The sequence below is a fragment of the Apteryx mantelli genome, chromosome 1 (assembly GCF_036417845.1).
Source record: "Apteryx mantelli isolate bAptMan1 chromosome 1, bAptMan1.hap1, whole genome shotgun sequence".
NCBI classification, from domain to species: Eukaryota; Metazoa; Chordata; class Aves; order Apterygiformes; family Apterygidae; genus Apteryx; species Apteryx mantelli.
Window position 1 is genome coordinate 206,200,185 of NC_089978.1, and position 21,768 is coordinate 206,221,952.

At 37.8% G+C, this 21,768-nt stretch overlaps 1 protein-coding gene across 2 annotated transcripts in view; it reads right to left on the reverse strand.

Annotated features, from left to right (window-relative positions):
* Positions 1-21,768, reverse strand: part of SLC2A13 (solute carrier family 2 member 13) — a 159,638-nt gene that overhangs the window by 108,599 nt on the left and 29,271 nt on the right. Inside the window, exons 2-3 of one of the 2 annotated variants that reach the window (XM_067316060.1) lie at positions 19,632-19,791; positions 12,970-13,178 (exon numbers count right to left, since the gene is read on the reverse strand). In XM_067316060.1, coding sequence (XP_067172161.1) covers positions 12,970-13,178; positions 19,632-19,791 — 369 coding nt within the window. The remainder of the gene's footprint in view (positions 1-12,969; positions 13,179-19,631; positions 19,792-21,768) is intronic. The other variant, XM_067316056.1, reaches the window with a different exon arrangement.

Consider the following 21,768-nt stretch of genomic DNA (forward strand, 5'->3'; position numbering starts at 1 on the left):
TGCCAGGGTACTGCACAACAAATCAAAGTGCGTAAGTGAGCAAAAAAGTACCATTTGGCTTTTACTGTATGTGCGTGCTACACTTAAATAACAGCAAATTTTATCTGTAAGACATCTTCTCATATACGAATGAAATAGGCTGCCCATACTCCCTTCTTAAATGAAAAAAAAAAAATCCAGATATTTAGTCCTTAGACTCTATACTTCGTCCTGCTGATTTCACTGGGAAGACCTGGAGACAAAAAAAGCAAACGGCTTGAAGGATTCCAATATGGCAGATGGGGGCAGGATGATTAATTTGAGGCCACTCATTCATGAGTAGGTGATATTTGGATATTCTATAATGAATTATTCTCCTGGGAATGTGCTTCAAAAGGGTTTTAAGCCTGTAAAGCTCTAAACAATCCAATCTAGAGATGAAATGATGCATCAGACCTCTGCCATTGTTACACTGCATTGTAATTAGAGTAGGATAAACATTCCTCACTATATTTAACTCAATTTATTTGCAACCTGTTATCCCCTACTAAACCCACCAATCTGGTCTTCTTTCATAAACACTGGTTTAATTTATCTTCCATTATAACACTCATAGGCCTCTTGCCTCTGGGCTAGATACTACTAAAAATAATCATCATTTAACAAAACATTAAAAATGTGAAGTCTCAACAAAATATGAAAGATGCAGAAGTAATACACTTCACCATTATAGTTAAAATCACTTGATAATAATGGAAGAGTATAGCCTTTTTATGCAGAGTTCTATTTTTGCCAGACAAAGCAGAAAGAAACAAGGAAAAATTAAAGAAGGAGAAAAGAATGTCAAAAAGAGCTTGCAATTAAAAAAAATTTTAATAAAATATGGGGCACTTTAGATCCATTTTTCTTCAACAAAAGTCTTATTTTCCTTCGGCTGTGAAATGAACTATTCTGCAAGTGCCACCTTTATTTTAAACTAGCAACAGCCAGAACCACCTACATTTTAAATTTACTTTTATTGCCATAGAAACGTATGTTTGCTTTAACTGAAAAGGAAGTCTATAGGCTCATAGCCAATAGTGTACTTTCCACATCATACACTACAGAAGATATTATAATTTATTCATTTATAAGCATACTTGCACTCTCTTAAGTAAGCTACATACTCTTCAGCTACACTGAAAATTGCATTTATTTTGTGATGCACAAGATACCTGTTGTAAATGAAATGAAGCTAGTGCAACCTATCATATATAATCACAAAAAGAATTACTTTAAAGTTATCTATGCCCTTAAATTGATCCATTTTCAGTTATTCTTTAGTTGACTTACGTTTCGATAATTTAATGTTTAGAGCAGCTTTACACCAAAACACACTAAAAAAATTTTTGTCCTTTTATATCCACTGATACCATGTAGAATGCACACAAAAATTAAGGATGTTCAGCACTCTGATAAAAGTGGATATATTCATACAGTTTTACTACCAAAAGGAAGATCTACACCCTTCTTTCTCTCCCAGGCATCACAGGGAAGCAGTACCCGGAAGCCCACACATGCCGGCGTGCACACTGCCGATTCCCAGGAGTGCAGCCGCACCGCCCCAGCCCCGGTGTCGCACCCCACAAATGTCAACGGGGTCCCACCAGGCACAGCCTGCCCCCACGGCGCTGGCAGCAGATCAAGGCTACTGTGCTCTAGAGCAAAGATACTTGTTTCATGACCTACTGCAGTAACTCTCATTTCCCTGGAAGAGGATAGAAGGAACACGAAGCATGCGCAATTACAAATATTTAAGTAGTTACATACAACCCACCCACTCAAAGTCTTGGCCGTTTCGTAGTAATTCTACAAATCATTTGCAACAGAAAAGGAAAAATATTATTGTGCCAGGTTTGACAACACTAAATACTAGCCTGTGATCAGGGAATTGGATGCACACTAAATATGATCAGGAGAAGGATTTTTTAGAGAAAAGATCAGGAGATCAGGAGAAGAAATTTTTAAAATTCCCAATTCCTTTAGTTACTATATATTATTTTAAAACTAACAATATTGGGAAAAGAACGGTTTCTTCATTCATAAGTCACTATGGTTGCATTCTTAGATATCTTATTTTGACTGTGAGCTAATATTTTCCACAGGATAATTGGCAAATATTTGAATATTCAACAGAAATAGAAGTATTCAAGTATGTCCAGCAACAGAAAAAAAAAGTTCAAAACCACCATTATCCATAACAGACATTTACTTCCAAGTGTTCAGTGGAAAAAAAAAATCCACAAATTGATTACTATTAGAACACTGAAATGATCTCTCTTCAGAAAAATGAAGAAAAGAAATTTTATCAGAATAGTGGTTTCCCCAAAACACATGCTAAAAAATGACTAATGACTTTTGGTTACCATTTGCATTCTTGCATTTCATAGTGCCATAGCAGGAGACTTTCTGAAAGACTTGTTTTTTCAGCAAAAGAGAAATCTGAAAATTGAGGGGAGAGGGGGAAAGCACAATCTTACTGTTTTGTTTTTTTAAAGATTTCTTATTTTGTTGACTGAGCTGTTCAGAACTTTATTTGTACAGATATTTCCAGAACAGGACTTAAGTACTGTTTAACATTTGTGAAAGCCCCGTTTTCCAAAGAGTTTTTACTGCAAGTATTAAGTATTCACTGTATTTGTTACAGCTTCACACAGTAAAATTCAGAAGCACTTTAACACTTCCAAAACAAATATGTCTACGGAAACTACAGTTTCCCCACACACAACTGACAAGCAGAAAGAGAAGCTAAATTAATTAGATAAACTATTCGTGGTGAATTATTCACCCAGCATTAGTTACCGCACAAACACACACACGCTTCAACCATACAAAAATCCCTAATCCACACTGACATTTGCGAGATCAGAATGTTTTAGCATACACACGAAAAACCCCTCACACATCACAACAGACTTCCTTCGAAGTACTGCACTTACAAAAACACCACTTGAAAAGCATAAGCCCATGAATCATTCATCGAAATGATAAAAGGGAAAGATGGTGCTTGTCCTTTCGACTTCTGAGAAGGAACAAATACGAAGAGGAAGCTCTTGGTGACTGGGTTCTAAATCAAGAGTAACACACTACTACAGAGTTAGGGGACAGCAGTATGGTTTATGGGACCATTAAAAAAAAAAAGAAAAGAAGAAAAAAAAGAAAATATAGACAAGAAACCAGAATTCTTACTTTTTGCTCACCGAAAAATTATGAACGAAGTGAGATTCTGAACTAGTTCATCATTCTTAAAAATTGTTAACAGTCGAGCAGAATTACCATAAAGGAAGAAGCCTTGTTTCTTATCTACAGGATGAAAGCACAACGTCCAAAGACATATTCTGATCAAATACTCACAAGGGAGGAAGTACTATACTGTTTTTCATTTATTTTCAAAAGGAAGAGAGATTCCAACAACTTGCTTTCTGAGCATAGGGAGAGCTCAAACATATTTGTGTAAGAGAGCAGTTAAATGGGTATTTTGGGAGACATACGAACAACATACTCAGTAGCAAATTACTGCTTTCTTTCAAGTCTATCTCAAATCAAAAAAAAAAAAAAAACCCACCCAATCCATACCTGCCACCACGCGACTCTGATAGACTTCACTGATAATGCCATTTAGCAGTTCACTATTGCTTACTAGGTTTACTGAAATACTCAGTGCACAAATACTTTAGATTAACTCTCAAGAAACATGCAAGGATTGCTGCTTAATCTGAAACAAACTCTTCAGGTTTGTTAGGAGAATACCAGAATAAAATGTTTTGAAAACAGAAGAGATCAAAAAACAATACTGATATTTTAAAAAGCAAAGCAAAAGATGAAGATTGGACAAAACCAGGCAGACAATACCTTGGTGAAGGTCTCCAAAGAAAATAAAGCCCGACTAGATTAGAGGAGTAGAATAAGCCCTTATTTAAAAGAAATAAGGGCAAAGGCTGTTTTAAACCCCTTTTGCTCCCTAATGGTTTTTTTCCTACTAACAGATTACCAATTTAAACAGGTTTTATAAATACTAGATACATCTGACGCAAGATCCAGAGGAACACTACAGCTGCTCAAGAACCATCAGCATCTGATGGACAGACAAAATACTGTCCCTGTACAAAGCCCATCACCGGAGGGCATCTAGGAGGCAGCAGAGGAAGAAGAGTCAGCCCTGTACCCACTTGGTTCCTACACCACCATAAAGCAATATTAATTTAAAAAAGTTATAATTTTAATGATTATGCTGAAAAGGCTAAAATGGGATCAACAGGTAAAGTTTGCTCAACTACTTGTTCGTGGCATTTACATATAAACATTGTTATTAAACACATTAAATCCATTTTAGAGTTTCCACTCATCTTCACGAGGTTAGAGAGCAAAGAGGCTACAAGATTATAGCTAACTTATGTCACAGAACATGCTCTAAAAGCTAAATAACGAATCATGTTGCTAAGCTGAGTGAAGTGCTATAATTATTTTCCTTAGTGACTTTAAAGGAAAAAAAAAAAAAACTATGCCCATTAACATTTTCACACAACACTATATTTTGTCTAAATCCCTGCTGCATGTAAATAGGCAGCTCAAGTGAGAGTATTCAGTTTAGAATTGTGTATTCAGTTCTGACGCTGGATCCTACAGGGAAACAGTGAAGAACCAGACTTTTTCTTTTTAATTAACTGAGCTCTTGAATACTATTAGTAGCTCTAGAAGCAACATAATTTTACTACTTCTTAACAATATACATAAATATAAAAAAGTAGATCCATAATTTCAGATAATAAATAAGTACATCAGTGCAACTATGTTATAAAAATAAAGGTCCAGAGCATTAAAATCTGCTGTAATGCAGTGTGTGCCCATCTCTCACGCAAACACACCCAGGAAATTCGAAATTCTATTTCCTATTTCTAACAACATGACGAGAGCATCAGGCTGACTGCACTACACGCTCAACCCCTATGTCCTCAGACTGAACTTCCTGTCTAGGCACACCGATTCTGACGCTAATCAATTATTTCCCATTCAAATCAAAGAGCAATAAATCTGGCAAGCAAGACGGCAGTAATAAATCCCAGCTTGGTTTTCCTCAAGAGAGGTTATCAGAATCCCATTACCAATTAGCCTGGCCCTTTGCCATATGCCTCAAGCCTTGAGCTACATGTTGTAACTCTCCTTTAAGCACACGTATTCTGCCCTTCCCTTCCTGTCCCATCATTAAAATCCTACAACTGTCTTTTCCCAGTACGGCCTTCTCTTTCTCTGGCCCCTCTCGATTCCTAGTGCTCCCTTTCCGGTTTAATAAACTGTATCAATTAGACAGATGGCGAGAGATATCTATGCATTAATTTATCTCAATTTCTGTACTGAATAATGAACCAGTGCTGCTGCTGTTCAGAGTAAGTTTGCCCTTCACGACTCTAAGAACCAGCACCTTCAGGTCTGCTTCTTCTTCTCCCTATTTCTAGTCTTTTCTGCTTGCTTTATTTCCTTTACTTCTACTCAGGCTGTACACATTCATTTTTCTTTCACTGACCAAGAATATTTCCCTAATTCTTTCAAGTTCACTTCTTCATCCAGTTAGGCTAAAATAAAAATTACTGCGTGCCATGTTACCTTTGTGTTTTCCATCTGAACCAACTATCAGTGCGAAGGAACCATTGTAAATGAACACAAATGCTGTTTAAAGTTTATTAGACTATATAGCAAGCCTTTGATAACAAGTCAAGTTATACAGCTAAGCACTACTTTCCAAAAAGCCAAGAAATATGTCTAGCTTCCTGCATTAAAACTGAGCCGAGCTTCTAGAAAGCATGAAAATTGTGGCCAGAAGTATACTGCTTCTAGAAAAAAACCTAGTCCAAGTTTGTTAGACTAGCTAGAGAAAGTACAAAAAAAAGTTTTTGTATAAAGGAAAACAATAATTTTCTATAAATTTGAAGTACTGTAGCTGGACCAAACAAATAAACACAAAATGCAGGCACTGATAATATTATCTGAGCAATTAGACAAAAATGGCTAATTTGGCTTGCTGCTATTAAGAAAGAAAACTAAGCAACTAGAAATGAAATGTAGAGGGGCTTGGGGAGGGCAGGGTTGTGTTTAAAAAACAAAACACAAACAGGTTTCAAATTCCTATTTTCCTGTACGGAACTGAAAGAAAACTCAATATCAGCTTTATTCACAGCCCCTCTTGCAGTCAGCTTTACAAGGACCACGTTCCCTCAGGAAAGGATGTCAACCACTAGTCTTATTCTTCCAACACTGTCTCCCACTGAAACATAAGTTTGCACAAAACCATGTCTCTCTTCCAAAGCAATAATATAGAAAGTAGCTGAATGGTCAGTGATACACTGATAATTTGGAGTGGCATCCACCACTTTTTGCAGACATGTAGATCCACAAGCTACCTCAGATGAAGAGCAGCAGTTAATTCCACCCCTACATGAGGGAATTCAGCTTCAGTCTATGAATAATGCCGTTTTGTTTAAAACAAAATCATTATGCACAGATTTACTTTTGATCTGATAGAGGTAAAATCCCTTTTTTTCCTTCTTTTTTCAGACTTCTAGTTTTAATTTCCTGTAGGTTTCAGAAGCTGTGGACTAATACTAAGCCATCAATGGAAAGCTGACTTACTTTACCTCCAAAAACCTCATAGTGAATCTGAATTTTAAAAATTATATTTTGTGTATATGTGTATATATATTATATATACACACACACATACATATAAAAAATGTTGTGTGCATGTGTATGCGCGTGTGCATATGTGTGCAAAGTAATACAAACTCCAGCTACTCTTGCCTCAATAACACTTCTCTATGAACACTTTCATGAATTTCACTCTTTTCTACCCTTCAGGACCAGCTTAACTGAAATCTCTTTCTGGACTTTAGGTAAATAGGAATTTGTTCCAAAATGCCTGTTCAGAGCGGTCTACCCTAAAGAATATCTGATCTTCAGAAACGTAGTTAGCCACCATTTTCAGATAAACATTCAATTTACATTAGTACATTGAAAACTAAGGCGGAAGACTATGGGCTTTTTTTGGTTCTAGTCATCCAAGCAAGCTCGATTCATAATGTACTGCCAGATAAATCTAATCTGTAAAACCAGTATTCCCCAAGCATATTTAAGTTCTCAAACCCATGTTTGCGTGTGCTACCTTTAGCAGCAGAGCTCTAAGATACCAGAAATGAACTCTTACTTTTAGAATATAGTAGCCATATTTCTAGGCAAGGCAGAAAAAGATGTGGTCTTTATACACCGCATTTTTCAAAGGTCAAATTTGTGAGAATTAGTCTGCCTTTTAAAAGACTAAGGATAAAAGTAGAACCAAAACAGCTTTTTATCTGTCTTCCTCAACTGTTTACCAGTTTAAATACAGTAGTTCATACTTTCAATATTCCTTGCCGAGTTTTAAAGGTTTTTCCTCATAACCCTGACCATATACTGAATTTAGCTAGTATACTTTCCCAAGACCCTGGAACATAAAATGTCTCCATGTTTTTATTTGCCTGCGCTGCATGAATTTTGATTATCCAGAGGAGTGCTGCTCTTTTGGCTTCAACTCAAAACAAAATAAATTCCAATGAAGATATGTCACCACACAGGAAGAATTTTTGTTCTTAAGAGAACAGACTTGAAAAAAATAATTCTAAAATTCAAATAGTTAAAATACAAGAATGAAACAAAGACATTCCTTGTAAGTACTTTGAGCGTTGGCCACGATCTCTGGAAAATACAAAGGCAAAATGATCTACAACTGATCCTTGCATTTGGTATTGTAACAAACAAGAATTTCAGGCTGAGATGTCCATCGACCACATTGAATCTCGGGTTTTCTTCAAAGAAACCTTACTCCACCTCCTTTTTTTCTTTTGCTCCAAAGACTTTCATCTAACTTCATGTAATGGTTACAGATAACAAGAGCCACTTAAGACCATAAAACTAGACTTAGATTTCAAATATGGATTTGAGTCCCTAGAATTAGAATGATTCAGATCTCTGCACAGCCCTACTCCAGTATCGCAGTATTAGCAAGTTCCATCAAATAAAATTCCAGCTGATGTCCATAACAAGAGGCATGTCTATGTCTTACTGAACTGCAGGTCTGTCAGGCAATGGCAAAAGATAAAAGAGACTGTCAGAAGCAAGGAAAGAATTATGATCAAGAATGAAAACACTGAAAGCTTCCAGTACCTCTCTAGAGAGACGAGTGTCAAATGGTTGAAGCCAAAGCAATAGGCAAGACTGACAAGTTAAAATACTACAAAGAGAAGTTGCAAGAAATAGAAATATATCTAGGAATGTATCCAGGAAAGACTGCGAGTCCAGATCTCCTCTCTGGTAATACCCTATTTTAACTAACAATTATTGGGTAAAGTTACGAGCTGAAACCTAATGCTAATTAGGTGATTTTACCTTTACATAATAGTGTATTTACCTCCAACTGGGGAATGCAAAACCCAAGGAAGGAGACCGACTCACTGATCCAACAGCAAATTCTCAGGGAAGAAGCAAAAATGAGTCAAGTATATAGGAACGAAAGACAGAGTGGTATCAACCTTTCTATCTTGGCCTCAGAAAAAAATAGGCTATTACAAAAAAATATTAAAAAATAGTTGAAACATCAGAAAATGGCTCATCTAGAAGCAATGCCCATTACTGAATATTTTGGTACAGACACAGAATAGTAGGTTAAACAATATTAACATGTAATGATCAATTTGGTAAGTCACTCTGAGGGAATTTCACATAAGCACCACGGCTCTGTGCATCACTAAGCCCCAGCCTAGTTTTACATGGGAAGAATTACAAAGCAGAATAACATACAAAAGAGACATCTGCATGATCAAAAGTTGGCATATAAACGCTTGGAGCAGACTAAAATGTAAAGGTCCACAGGCATAAGCTCCAGAGTCTCAACCTTACTTCACAGGTTAGAGGAATGTGGGACAGATAGAACTGGGGGAGATTATACTGCTCTTCTACTGTAAGTATGATCCATGGTTACATATACTTCATCAAAACAAAAATAAATGTCCAATCTTAATACAAATTATGTTCATTTCATCAGGATGTTAAGTAAAAGTTAGTACTATGCTAATCACTAGCACTACATATTCTGGAACATCACAGCTCAGCGTCGTTTCAGCAGAGGCATGAGGAAGAGCCATGCAACTTGCAGATGCTTCCACCCAAAAGACAGTATAGACTGATACTTTCCCATGACTTGCTTTGAACACTGGTGATTCATTAAGTGTACAGAAGATTAATGATATATTTAAATTTCACTAATGGACACTGTAACGATTTCTTTCCAGTCTAAAACGAATGCTTCACTAGCAGCCTGAAAGACATTTACAAAAGTATATAACTCTATTAGATAGCTATAGTATGTTAGGTACAAAACTGCCAACCACTCAATTCACTCTGAAGTGTTTACTCTAGAATTAATATCAAAAATCCCTCCCTATAATTTACTTCACAGTACAAGTTACTTCATCTGTACCTGTGTACTTAAGCCATTGTACCAGTGCTTACCTGCATTTCCAAGAACTGACTGCCTGTTTTTAATTAACATACAGTACAGAACATCTGCCTCAACGGTACTAAAAACTGTGATTCAACGGCAGTGCAAGTCATACATTAGTTTTGCTAACAAAAGTGAAGATTCACCCCAGGACCCTCTCCCAGTCACAAGCCCTTTCCGTCTGCTCTCTCCCCTTTTCTCTCCCGCTAAGGCTTCTGAGCCTGAGCCAAGCACTGGGAATTCGTGAGATCCACAGCCTATTTGAAGGGAAAGCGACTTAGCACTTACCAGTTACTGCTGCCACACCTCCAGGGAGCTCTCTCCTTTCTCACTTCTCCCTCGTTACTCCTTCTGCCTTTGGTTTTCCTATAGCCAGCTCCCTCTTGCACTAGAACCCCGTCATCTGAGAGGGGGGAGGTGTTAAAAAGCGGCTGATCAGCCGGACTTGACCAAGATTCAACTTGCTTTGTAATGTAACTGCAGAATGAAATACCCTCCCCCCCTTCCCTTCTCAAAATGCAAAGTTTTTCCCAGAAAACCTAGATTCAAGTTGTGGACTTTACAACACCAAAAGTCACACTGGAAGTACAGAATAGAGCAGGCAAAAGCCATATTCCTAACTGCCAGAAAAAAAATTCATTTGCGCAAGCAATCAAGAGGGAAGTGTCAAAAATATATCACTAAATATCCATTTCCTTATACCAATCTGAAAATGCTCAAAAATAAGCTGCTAAGCAGCAGCAGCTATTTGGTTGAAGGTATCGAAAAGGATAAAGAAATGTGAATCATTCACTTAGCAGGTATCCCACATTGGTACAAAAAAACTTTGGAAATAGATGTTATTGCTCAAGACATTTTTATTATCTTCAAGTCAGAAGGTGTTTGATGACCATCCAGAAAACGTGATGAACCTCTTAGAGAATACAGATGAAGTTCCCCTATGATTCAATCTTTTGGTGACAAGAGTGGTTGATGAAACAGTTACAAAAAGCATTACAGTTTTTAAGTGGGGGACTTGAGAAGGCATTATGGTTACATTCTGTTATTCCCCTGGTAGTGAAGGAGTCAAACACAGGCTTCTTTTCACACACAAAACAATGCCCTGAGAAACTGGTGAAGCTGCTTGTGTATCAGCCGATGAAAAGGAACACCTGTTCTTCTTTCAGGAAGAGAAGCGACAGAAAACTAAAAGAAACTATTAGCGAAAGTAGGCAGGATGATTTTTGAACTACAAAACTGTCTTTCCTTGGATTCCACATCCAAACACTTTCAATACAGGCTCAGGAAAGCTTTTGGCAAAGCTGGAATAATATCCAGAATGTCTGACAGGAATTACTACCACCATTTGGCATTGCCATTAAGTAGTGTTTTAAAACATTATGTGCTACAAATAGGAGTAATGAATTCAAGAAGTTCTGCAGAAACATACAAAATAAAATAAAAAAGAAATACACATGGCAAAATGAAATGCAAAACCTTTGCAGAAGCATATATTTGAGTTGTCGATACTTGAACACTTGGCAAGGAAATCATGAACAGGAAGTTGTTCTCACACTCTGCCTGCCAAATTCAATACTGAATATCTAGACAATTCCTCAAGAAATGAAACTAATGGCAGTTTAATATGACTTGTAAATACCAGTTGTAAGTCACAAGAGGTAATAAAGGTTTGTCTTGATGCTGAAACACAACTTTTGCTTTATAACAATAAAGACTTTGGGTTAAATGGGATGAAGTCCAATTGTAACTAGTTATCAGAAACGAGAGTGACAACTATCTAATACCTTTATGATAAGCAGTTATAACAAGTTGGACAGCATAAACTCCTAAGTATCCTTATTTCTTTAATGCCATTCTGTGAAAGCTCTGAAGCTGTGGATTACCCAAGTGGAAAACACTGACTCATTGTAACCTCATTCTTCCATAGGAATGTGTTTCATTTCACCAAAATGTCTCCAGAAAAGTTCTCCAGCTACACAATGACTTTTTCTGGAAAAAAAAATCAAGAGACCTACACATCCCAGACAGCCAACAGCCTCATAACTAGTGTGCCAGTCCAAGCTACAGATGTATACAGGAGTGCTTTAACAACTGAGCTAGAGTTAGTCCTACAACGCCACATTTAATTTATGAAAAGTGAAACAACAAGAGGAGAGATTTAAAAAAAGAGAGAAACAAAGTCATAATCTATAGTCCAAAAATAAGGGACAGAATGGGTTGGACTCCTGCCCCTTTTATTTCTACTGAGCAGAAATTCTTTTATGCTAGACATTAAGTGGCTCTCCGCAGAACCTAATAGTCCAATGTCTAATTGGGATCAAGGACCTTGGTACAGGATTCTTAATGTCTAGCTGTTCTTCGAATATCCGTTTTCACTTTTTATCAAATCAGCTTCAAGGTGATTAAGATTTGTCCCACTGAAGACCTGGAAACAAAGGATCCAAACCTACAAAAAGCATAAAAGGAAAAAAAAAAAAAGAAAAAAAATCTATTCCTACTTCACATCCATGATGGATATTTTGAAAATTTGGTCACTAATATGGGTCAAATAACTTTTTTCATGATACTTAATCATTTATTGTAAATTCCAAAGCCAAACTCAGCAAGGCAACGAGATTAGGTATTATCAGATGTCAAATCTCAATTTACGCAACTGTAAAATAACTTGCATTTTTCTTTCCATCAGCCTGCAAAGTTAGAGTATTTTCCTATCAAAGCTTAAGGAAGCAAGAACTAAGATGAGTCTTATTTAAGAGCCTTAATTACAATTCCCACCCTAACAGTTTCAGCACAAAGCAAAAGAAAAATATTTAGTAGATAAAAAGATAGTCAATGGTACTGTAATCTTGCTTAAAGCTAACTACATAAAGCCATATGGTATAAGGCTATGAAAGAGTCAAAAAGGAATTGATTTAGATACCTTATTCTTTTGGGCAAACCAAAAGGACCTCAGACACTGTCTTTACTGAAGAAGAATCTCAATATTACACGCCTAGTTTTGTAAATCTTTCCAAAAGCTGCTAGCCTAGAATCTCTCAGCGTGGATCTGGACTGTGGATAACTTCAAGCATGTAAAATATTAATCCTTCTGGACCTCCTGAATGTCTGTTTGGTCTTTTAACCTTCATGTTCTTTTCCACTGATGAAAGAAAGTGCATTTCTCACATGAAATAAATGTAAGAAGCAAGTATAAACTTAGAATCTTAATACAATTTTAGTTTTTCCTCATTTAAGAAATCAGAACTTAAAACTGTAGGATAACAGAAACATCTGCTCAGTTCTGAAGTTACCAAAATATGAAATATTTTAAACAATAGCAAAACAGTCAAGAAAAGCAAAACATCAAGTTCGCACAGGCTACGACCAGAACTTTTTCTATTTTTGTCTCCTTATAGATGCTCAGAGATGCCAATAAACATTTGGCATACCTGCTCCAACTTCTTTTTCTTCTTCTTCAATGTTGTTTTTGATACTGTCATACTCCTCATCAATTGCCTGGTTACCACGCATCTGAGAGAGAATTCTCCGTGCTCTCTGAGTCTGGCCTTTCTGAATGAGCCAACGGGGGCTTTCAGGAAGAAACAGGAAGCCAAGAAACTGTATAACTGCCGGAACAGCTGAGAGGCCCAGCATATACCTAAAAATAAATAAATAAGTAAATGTCTAATATTTACCTACAAAAACATACTATGAACAGTCATGTACAACTGCTCAAGCTTTAGTTTACAAATCAAAATACATTATGTGCTCAGTCAAAAGGTTAAATGTACCTATTAGGAAGAGTGTTTCAGGGGCCTTTTCCTAGCAGCATCAAAAAGAATGTTCTGTCAGTAAAGTAAAATTTTCCTAACATAAAGTTAACTGGGAGAAACCATGAACCTGGTTGCCTGTTACCCTCCTCCCCTCCTACTCCTTATGAGCAGAAATTAAGCAGGCAAGAATCATATTCTTTAAGTATTTTAGAAAACAGGATTCTCACTTGTAATTCCAGTACACAACAAGGATTATGATGAATATTCTTCTGTCACTGACTCTACAGCCATTGCTCTGCAGGACACTAACTCAGACTAAATAAAACCCTGAAACAGTCTGTTAGTTCAGGAACTGAACTAATCCCTTTCAGCAAAGATATAAGAAAGGAAAGAACAGAAAAAGAAATCAAAGGCTTGAAAAATAAATGGTACTGCTGATGACATAAAAGTGAGACTGAAAAAGAAAAAAAGCCAAAATAGCCATTGAAATGCTTTATTTGGTCAGTAAATATGTATACATAGAAACACATGACCAAAGAATAAGCTCCTTTTTAAGGAGATGTGTTTTACTTTTGAAAATTTCTAACTGTAAGCAGATAGTTCACTCTTACATTTTCAGCCAGCTGCAAAATCACGTTTTAAGTCAAAACAGTATTTGAGATGCCTACGGTATTTTACTATATACAACATTAAGGCTAATTCTCTACTCCATAAAGAATTATCACTGCCAGGGGAGTTACACTTCCAGTGGTCAGTACTGATACCTATGACAACACCCACATATATTGTGATTCGCTCTGACTAAAGTGAAGGGAAAAGATTGTAGAAGACAAAAACATACTGAAACTGAGTTTCAAGGGTGGTTCTGATTTACACACTTCACATTTTTATATTCCTTCAATAAAACACTCACATACAATATGAATAACATTTTCACAAGCAAGCCGGAATTCTTTCCAATTCTTTCCAACGCTTGCAGCTCTAAGGCAATGGCATTGCAGAACAGAGTACGTGTACTGAAAAGCATCATATTGCACTGTCAGATACCTATGGTAGCTAAACTTCTACACTGAAGAGACATGTATGACAGTATTTCAAGCTTCCAACAGTTCTTTACTTCAGCAGAACTAATTTTACAGAACTGTACTTGTTCATAATTAAATATATTACACAAAATTTTGCTCAAAGTATCAAGGCAAGCTTGAGTTCATGTATTTTAAATTGTTTTAGTCATTGTGCTTTTTCTGCAACAACAAAACACATTTAAGACTTTTCACTTAAGTCTCTCAAAGAATTCTAGCTTTGCCTCAAATGTTACCTAGAGAAAGTTAGTCAAACCCCTAAAGAGTAAGAACCCTTTAGAATTTCCAGTTATAAACTATTAGATCAGCATTCATGAGTTACTCAAAGAAGAATTACAAGAATTATTGAATGATCTATAATTTTGTTCTGCTTTTTAAATATGATCTTTTCCTTACATATGATATATCATTTGCCCTCATCTGGGATTTTTTAGCTTCCATTATAGACTTCAAATGATGTTCTTGCTAAAAGTTCTTGCTAAAACTGGTTAAAATTTTCAAAGGCCATACAAGTAAATCATCTTGGTCCAGAAAAAAAGCTGAGAAAGTGTCTTGTTTTCTAATGATCTAAGAATAGTATAGCTCATCCTTATTTATAAAGAGAAGAACAGAGGAAGAAAAAAAATTCAAAACAGTAAGCTTGTGGAAGCAATACTAGTTGAGCAGCTGTCAGCCAAGATACCTAACAAGTGTCACTAACTCACTAATGTTCCCATTTCTCATTCACTAATGTTCTTATTCCTATTATTCTCATTTCTCCCTATGTTCTTCCTCCTCCACAAAGTCTTTAGGCAGCCATATACAGAAATCACCTTTACATATACATCATAGAAGTTCACCAAATGGTATATTCAATGTTTGCATTTCTGTGGTATTTAGAAAGCCTTTTCTATTTTAACTGAAGAGTAGACCAAAACCATAAAAATTAAAAGCACAGCTGCTGCATTCTGTCAACCTGCAAGCAAAGGCATCTTTTAGGACATTCCACTAAACAGATTTAGTCCTTTACACTCATATTACCCAGTTTCTGCTCCTCCAGGAACTTATCAAAGCCTTTTAGTCCCTTACATGCAGCAGCAGCCTCCAGAACTAAGCAGCTGGGTATATTCACTCACCTTAAGAGGCAAAATCACTTGAGACTCCTGAAAGCTAGACCCAGTCTGTCAAGGTTACCAGTTGGACTCTGTTGAATTGTTTACTGGGGTCAAGATAAAAAAGAAATCCACAGAAAGTGCTCAGTCACTAAAGTCAGCTTCCAATTGACATGTTTCTGGTCAAAGTGGAGTACAAGGAGCAGGCCAGAAGGAAAATGCTCAGTTAAGAGTATAAATCCATTGCAAGTTCAAGAGCTGTTGCTATTTCCAGATAAAGCAACTTTATATACTCCATTTAAAGTAGCCAACTTTGAGCATAACGTGCAGTGAGCCAGCTTTCAGAAATCTAATATAGTTCTTTCCTATATAGAGTACAAGGCTTTCCATTTGAAGCTAGATGTCTAACAGACCTGAAAAAATCCAGCATGAAATTTAATAAGTCTGCTGTAACATTTCTCCTCTCAGACATACTGCTAAAATACTATTAAGATAGCATTAGCAGGATTTATAATGCTATCTTCACATAAGAGTCAGGGTTTTTTTTTCCCCTTTGTTTATTTTTAATTTAATATCCAGCATTTCCAAGAACAAGCAGAGACAAGTGAAAGTAAGATTCCTCACTGTTTTTTGTAGCACTGCAATACATAAACATTTAGTCACTAAGAGCTACAAAGTAGTTTTCCTTCTTGTATGTGATGACTCAGGAGTGAACGTCCGTGATTTCTCCCCATAGGTGTGATGACCACTCTTTCCAGGTGACAAACCTTCTGCATTCTTTTCAGCTCAGTCTCAAGCTGCAGTAAACTAGCTGAGGACAGACAAGTAAACATTCCCCAATTAACAGCTTCACACTGGAGCTGAGTGAGAGTCGTTGGAGACCTGATCTTTAGCATAGTCTCAGTTTCTGTCCAGTGCAACAGTTTCACTTCACTTAGCTTCACTCAATCAGCCAGAACAGTACCTGACATGTATGTAAAACATGGCATTACTATACTGCATTAGCAGAAGTTAGCCAGCATGAGCGAGCAGGTTGGAGGAAGCAACTGCTCCTCACTGCTCGGCACACATGAGGCTGCCTCAGGAAGGCAGGGACCACAAGTATGAGAGAGAACTACAAACTAGGAAAAGTCCAGCACAGAACCACTAAAATGGTGAGGGAACTGGAGCATACTGCATAAAAGGAGAGGCTGAGAGAAGTGGGATTGAGCAGCCTGGAAGAGGGAAGATTAAGGGGAGACCTAATAGCAGTCTTTCACAACTGGATAGGAGGTCAGGGAGAAGATGGAGCCAGACCTTTCACAGTGCACAGCTGAAAGGACTGGAGGCGCTGGTCACAAGGGCCAACATGGGAAATTCAGTTTTAAGACAAGGAAAGAAAAAATCTTCGCAGTAAGAGTGATGTAACATCTGAACAGGTTGTTCGAGAAGTGCAAGTGTTCATCCTTGGAGATTTTTAAAACTCAGCTGGACAAAGCCCCAAGCAAACTAATCTAACCTGATTTAACTTTTAAGGTAACCTTGCTTGGAGAACTGTAAATTGGACTAGAGACCTCTGGAGTACCTTTCAGCCTATTTTTTTTTCTATGATTCAGAGAGACTAGTAGATCCATTCTTTGCTTTCCACAGTTTATTTCTGCTACCTTGAAATTTGCAACATTTTCCCTATAAAACATCTCTCCTGTCCCTTTCTCCCCAATCCAGCCCCATGCCTAGGGAGTCATTACACCTACAGGATAATTGGCTATAAGGATCAAATACTTCAGTTGGTATTTCAGCTAGAAATGCATTTCTGGATACAGTTATCTTTTCTCAAAACTAAGCATATTTCTGTAACTGCAGAAAGGAATTAGCAACTCCACTTTTTTTTTTTTTTAATTAGGATTGTTTAAAAGAATTACAGAATGGTTGAGGTTGGAAGGGACATCTGGAGATCATCTAGTCCAACCCCCCTGCTCAAGCAGGGTCACCTAGAGCACATTGCACAGGATCGTGTCCAGGCGGGTTTTGAATATCTCCAGAGAAGGAGACTCCACCACCTCTCTGGGCAACCTGTGCCAGTGCTCTGTCACCCTCACAGTTTTTCCTCATGTTCAGAGGGAACCTCCTGTGTTTCAGTTTGTGCCCGTTGCCCCTCGTCCTGTTGCTGGGCACCACTGAGCAGAGTCTGACCCCTGGGGGACACCACTGTCTACAGGCCTCCAACTAGACTTTGCACCACTGATCACAACCCTCTGAGCTCTGCCATTCAGCCAGTTCTCAATCCACCTCACTGTTTGCTCATCTATCCTGCACCTCCCAAGTTTGTCATCATCAAGACTGTTTCTCTCTCATCTGAGACCTCAGGAGAGGATTCACCTCATTGTGTGAGATCTAGTCAGAGAGGCCTTTAACGGCAAGTATTTCATTTTTGTTAGCTCATACCCACTATCACACAATCTGCAGTGATGAAATATATTCATGGGATTTCTTGATGCAGAGCAAGTGATTTTTCTGAAGGACTATCTTTTTGAATGACAACAGAAGATCTACAGTATACAGAACCACTACAGGAGAGGGAGCATGGGACTTCAGAGGAAAGCAAAACAGAAAAACAAAAAAAGAGACAAATTACCCCAAATTAATGAAGTTCACAGAATATGTCAAACAAACTTTGAATGACATTTAAGAGTTTTGGATTTTTTCCCTATGTTTTTAAAGAAAACTTTATAAGGGTAAGCCACAACAGCCCAGGACTTTCTCATCTTCCTCACACATGCCAACTAAAAAAACAATGCCTTCAGATGAAGAAAGCAAAATAACCAAATTTTGAAAGGACTTCTCATTACAAAAGACAAAACTAAACTGAGATACTTTTGTGGGAACAGGTTCACAATAAGCCATAGTCTAACCCATTTAGAAAGCTGCTGTTATTGGGATTACAAAAAAAGACTTAAAAAAAGCTTCTCTCTTGGGATGATAAGCCTCAAACAGCAACTAAGTGGACCCTCTGAATAAGAATGTAGGCTTTTTCATTTGGTCTATAAATCCCAGCAAATAATCCCGGATTACTAATATGAAAAATCAACACAGGGGAGTATGAGCACCAAACTGCAGAGCCAAACCATTTTGCTTGTTTAAACTGATCTCATCATTTCTTTACTACTAACAACCTCCCTCAGAGAAAGAATGACTCCATCCTAAACTTTCTGATATTCAAAATACAAGGTGAAAAGCATGACAATACACAAAGCTCTGGTAAGTTAATTTAGACTTAAATAATTGTAATATATTACAATTTTTTCATTTCAAGGACCAACTCGGTTGAAGACCCTACAGCAACATGCATATCATTCCCAAGAGAGTTCCAAGAAAAAAAGCACACATACTTAAGCATAAGTTTCCAAAAGTTCAAATATGCAGTTTAAATGATCTATCCTGTACATTTCTGTTAGCTATTCTTTAAAAAGAAAGTCAGCACAGCAAGTAAAATACTAAGCCACATAGATTTCTAATCTCTCTCTCTCAAATGACACATCATCATAAAGAAGTTATACAGCAGCAGTCCAGAAACACTTAGCAATTACTACAGGAAGAATGTAATATCCAGAAAGTGGAGCAAAAGAGAATCACATCATTCTATAATCTAAACTTCAACTACAAAAGTATGCTACAATATCCTTTACTTCAATTCTGATTGGATGACTTATTCCTCAAATTAAGAATATTCAATATACACTTCTATTTTGTACCTATAGCACCATACTTACTGGAAGTTTGCCTGTTGGAAGAAAAATAAAAAAAAAAAAAAAAAAAACAGTAACATATTCTAAAGACAAGAGGCAAGCTGCTTTTATACTACCATCTTTATGACAATCATTAAAGCTTTTTGATGTATATTTATTGCTCATGCATTTTAAAGTTTACTATAAAGTCAGAAAAGCTAAATACATTGCAAATATTAAGCCTAAGTGAAAGTAGCATGCATATTATTTAGCAATAGTTAAAGTCCCATTTTACAGATTTACAGTCCCAATATACAAATTTACCACTTTATATGTAAACTCTGTTTTACCAACATGAATTATGATAGTTGTCAACCATTAAGTCTTTTTCAATTAATTATCTAGGCTTGCCGAAATCATAACAATGCTGGTTTTGCTTTTAAATACAACAGTTCACAAACCTCCATCCATCCTTTGCGAGGTAGCTGAAGAGTCCATCGACGACGCTTGCGAAAAACTGCCCTCCTGTGATGAACAGCGTATTAATGGTAACTAATCTGCCTCTTAAGTGTGGCGGAGCGACTTCTGCAATGTACACTGGTACTGTCATAGATGCTACACCTACAAAAATAAATTAAATTCTAAATTAAATTCTATTAATGAAACTGAAACAGATATTACAGCTTCTTTTGTCATAAAGCATTATATTCCTTACTATTCTTTAAATGAAATGATTTTCAGGTTCCAAAAAAAAACCCCAAAACACCTAATGAAGTCTAAACGAATCTCCGTAGCAGATGGGCATACACACTGGTTGCTAGTGACTATATTTCAAGTTCACAGTTTTATTCAATGACACAAAGAACAGCTTACTCTAATTCACACCGCATGTATATTAAGATTAAATAAAAAGCATCCGTCAAAGACAATGAAATCATTTCTTTTGACTCAAAGAGATGCTATGATCCAAGTATGCATACCTAAGTCAAAATGACTAACTCAAGGTTTTACACAGAAAGATGCCAAGTATTCACAACTCCAAGTTTAAACAGAACCACGGCATGCTCTCCACCTTGAAGGAAAACAGGGCCATGCACTATTCCTCATGTGTAATTCCATTATTATTATTATACAAAAGAGATTATTTCTCAACTTCTCTGGAGTATAAAACTGTCTCACTACGAAAAAGGCCACCTTCACGAACAAGCAGAAACTGAAGTTAAAGCATGGGTGCCTTTTTTCTGTCACAACACTGGTAATATTTCTTAGGAACTAGGTGACAGCTCCAAATGAGCCATATGTGCAAAAAACAAGAAAAGCCCATGTGGAACACACGTAGGCATACGCACTCGCACAAAACACGACAGGAATTCAACGGCATGCAGAGAGCAGACCTGAATGCTGCACATACTTTCATAGTCTAAATGCGCCAACAAATTCATACTCATGTAAAGGAAATTTGTACCCATATTTCATTAGGAGAGCCAACAGTGACATCCAACCACCTTTTTGTGGTCACAACTGAATACACTTTGGCAGCACAGAAGCAAAAACCCATTCCCACCGAAGCTGGCTGGAGTGTCACTCCAGCGCGGCGAGCGAGGCCTCAGCGTCGTGGCAAAACCGCGTCCTCCCGGGCCCGATGCCACCGTGCGGCTCTGCCGCATCCACGCCACGCGCCCCCTGGCAACAGCCGGCGCGACGGGAAGGCGCGCGTGTCCCCAGAGTGGGGGTACAACAGCCGGCTCCAACCGCTCCGCGGAAAAGCACCGCGCCAGCCTTCGAACCCCTGGGGACGGCTGAGGAAGCACCCCACTGCCCGGCTGACTCACTGCACCGTGCACACAGCGTTAATTTTAGCAACAAGGTTAGCCTGACGCAACTGCTGGAAGCCTCCAAAAGCTGGAGAGAGGAACAGAGGTTGTTTGATAATAAAACGGCATTAGGGGACCTTTTGTTACGGTAGGTAAGTGCTTGCAGCGGCCTCTGGGCGCGGCAGCCCCTTTCACAACGGAACGTTCCAGAACACGCCAGCAGCTCCTCCAGCTGCTCCCCAGCAACCCGTAAGGCATAAAAAGCCACTTAAAAGTGTCAGGAAAGCATTAAAAATTTATTCAAGCCTTTTTCAAAGCTAACCAGAATGCACCGCAGAAAAAAAACCCATTCAGATAGCTCTTTCTGTGCTCGATATACAAGCAAATTTTCAAACACATGCCACTGTCAGAAATATTTCTGCATCTTTCCTATCAGTGTTTTAACTAATTACAATTAAACAGATGGAGATGGTGCACATGGAAGAGAAAAGCTTTTACAGGAAAGCCTGGGAGTACATCCCTTTCTCAAAGGGAATAAAAGCGAGACGACGACGTGCGCGAGGGCAGCCGGACAGCTGCCGTTGGTGGGGAAGGAAGGGCCCTCCCCGGTCGCAGGAGACCATCTCCACCGACATCCTCTGCGGCCTCAGGCACGGCACTTCGCCTCCTCATGCTTCTGCTCCCCGTTTGCAAAGTGGCAAGAGAAAACACCTTCCTGCTTCCAGGCATGTTTTGATACCAAGACTGGCTCTATCAGGCCAAAAGCCAAATAACCCTGCCTCTG